The following is a 626-nucleotide window of genomic DNA, read 5'->3' as shown; positions in this document are numbered from 1 at the left end:
ATACTATAGAAGTCAATGGCTACTGTCAACTGTTTGGTTACCCACATTCTTCAAAAAGTCTTTTGTGTTCAGCAGAAGAAAGGAACTCATACAGGTTTGGAACGACATGAAGATGAGTAAACAACATAATTTTTATTTTTGGGTGAACTGTTCCTTTAACTAATTTCTGAGTTTTATATAGTCTGTTTAGGGGTCTAAAGCTCTTCATGATGACAGACAAACACATTCTTTATTCTCATTAAATTCAGTTCAAACGGGCTTCTTTCTCTCTGTGGTCCTGTAGCGAGTAAATACTGCCCTCTGTTGATAAAGGAGGGAGGCGTCATTCTGCTGCAGAAAGTTCTGGAGCTGGAGTCCTCTCATCAGGAGACCAAGGACATGGCACGGTAACAATACAGACACTCACACACACTCACTCACACTCTCTCTCTCACGCACACACTCACGCTCACTCACACACACACACTCACTCACTCACACACACTCTCACACACACGCATACACTAACTCTCTCTCTCTCACACACGCATACACTAACTCTCTCTCTCTCTCACCCTCACTCACCCACACTCACTCCCTCACTCACTCACTCACTCACACACACACACACACACACACCCTCCCAC

General features: G+C 44.2%; 1 protein-coding gene across 1 annotated transcript in view; it reads left to right on the top strand.

The window, feature by feature from the left end:
- LOC107573633 (protein zer-1 homolog) overlaps nt 1–626 on the top strand; it is an 18348-nt gene that overhangs the window by 15750 nt on the left and 1972 nt on the right. The window contains exon 14 of the mRNA XM_016260074.1: nt 284–386. Within this exon, the coding sequence (XP_016115560.1) occupies nt 284–386 (103 nt within the window). The remainder of the gene's footprint in view (nt 1–283; nt 387–626) is intronic.

This window comes from Sinocyclocheilus grahami, unplaced genomic scaffold, assembly GCF_001515645.1.
Source record: "Sinocyclocheilus grahami isolate Dianchi unplaced genomic scaffold, SAMN03320097.WGS_v1.1 scaffold1988.1, whole genome shotgun sequence".
NCBI classification, from domain to species: domain Eukaryota; kingdom Metazoa; phylum Chordata; class Actinopteri; order Cypriniformes; family Cyprinidae; genus Sinocyclocheilus; species Sinocyclocheilus grahami.
Note: the sequence above shows the minus strand (reverse complement) of the source record. Positions and strands in the feature narration are given on the sequence as shown.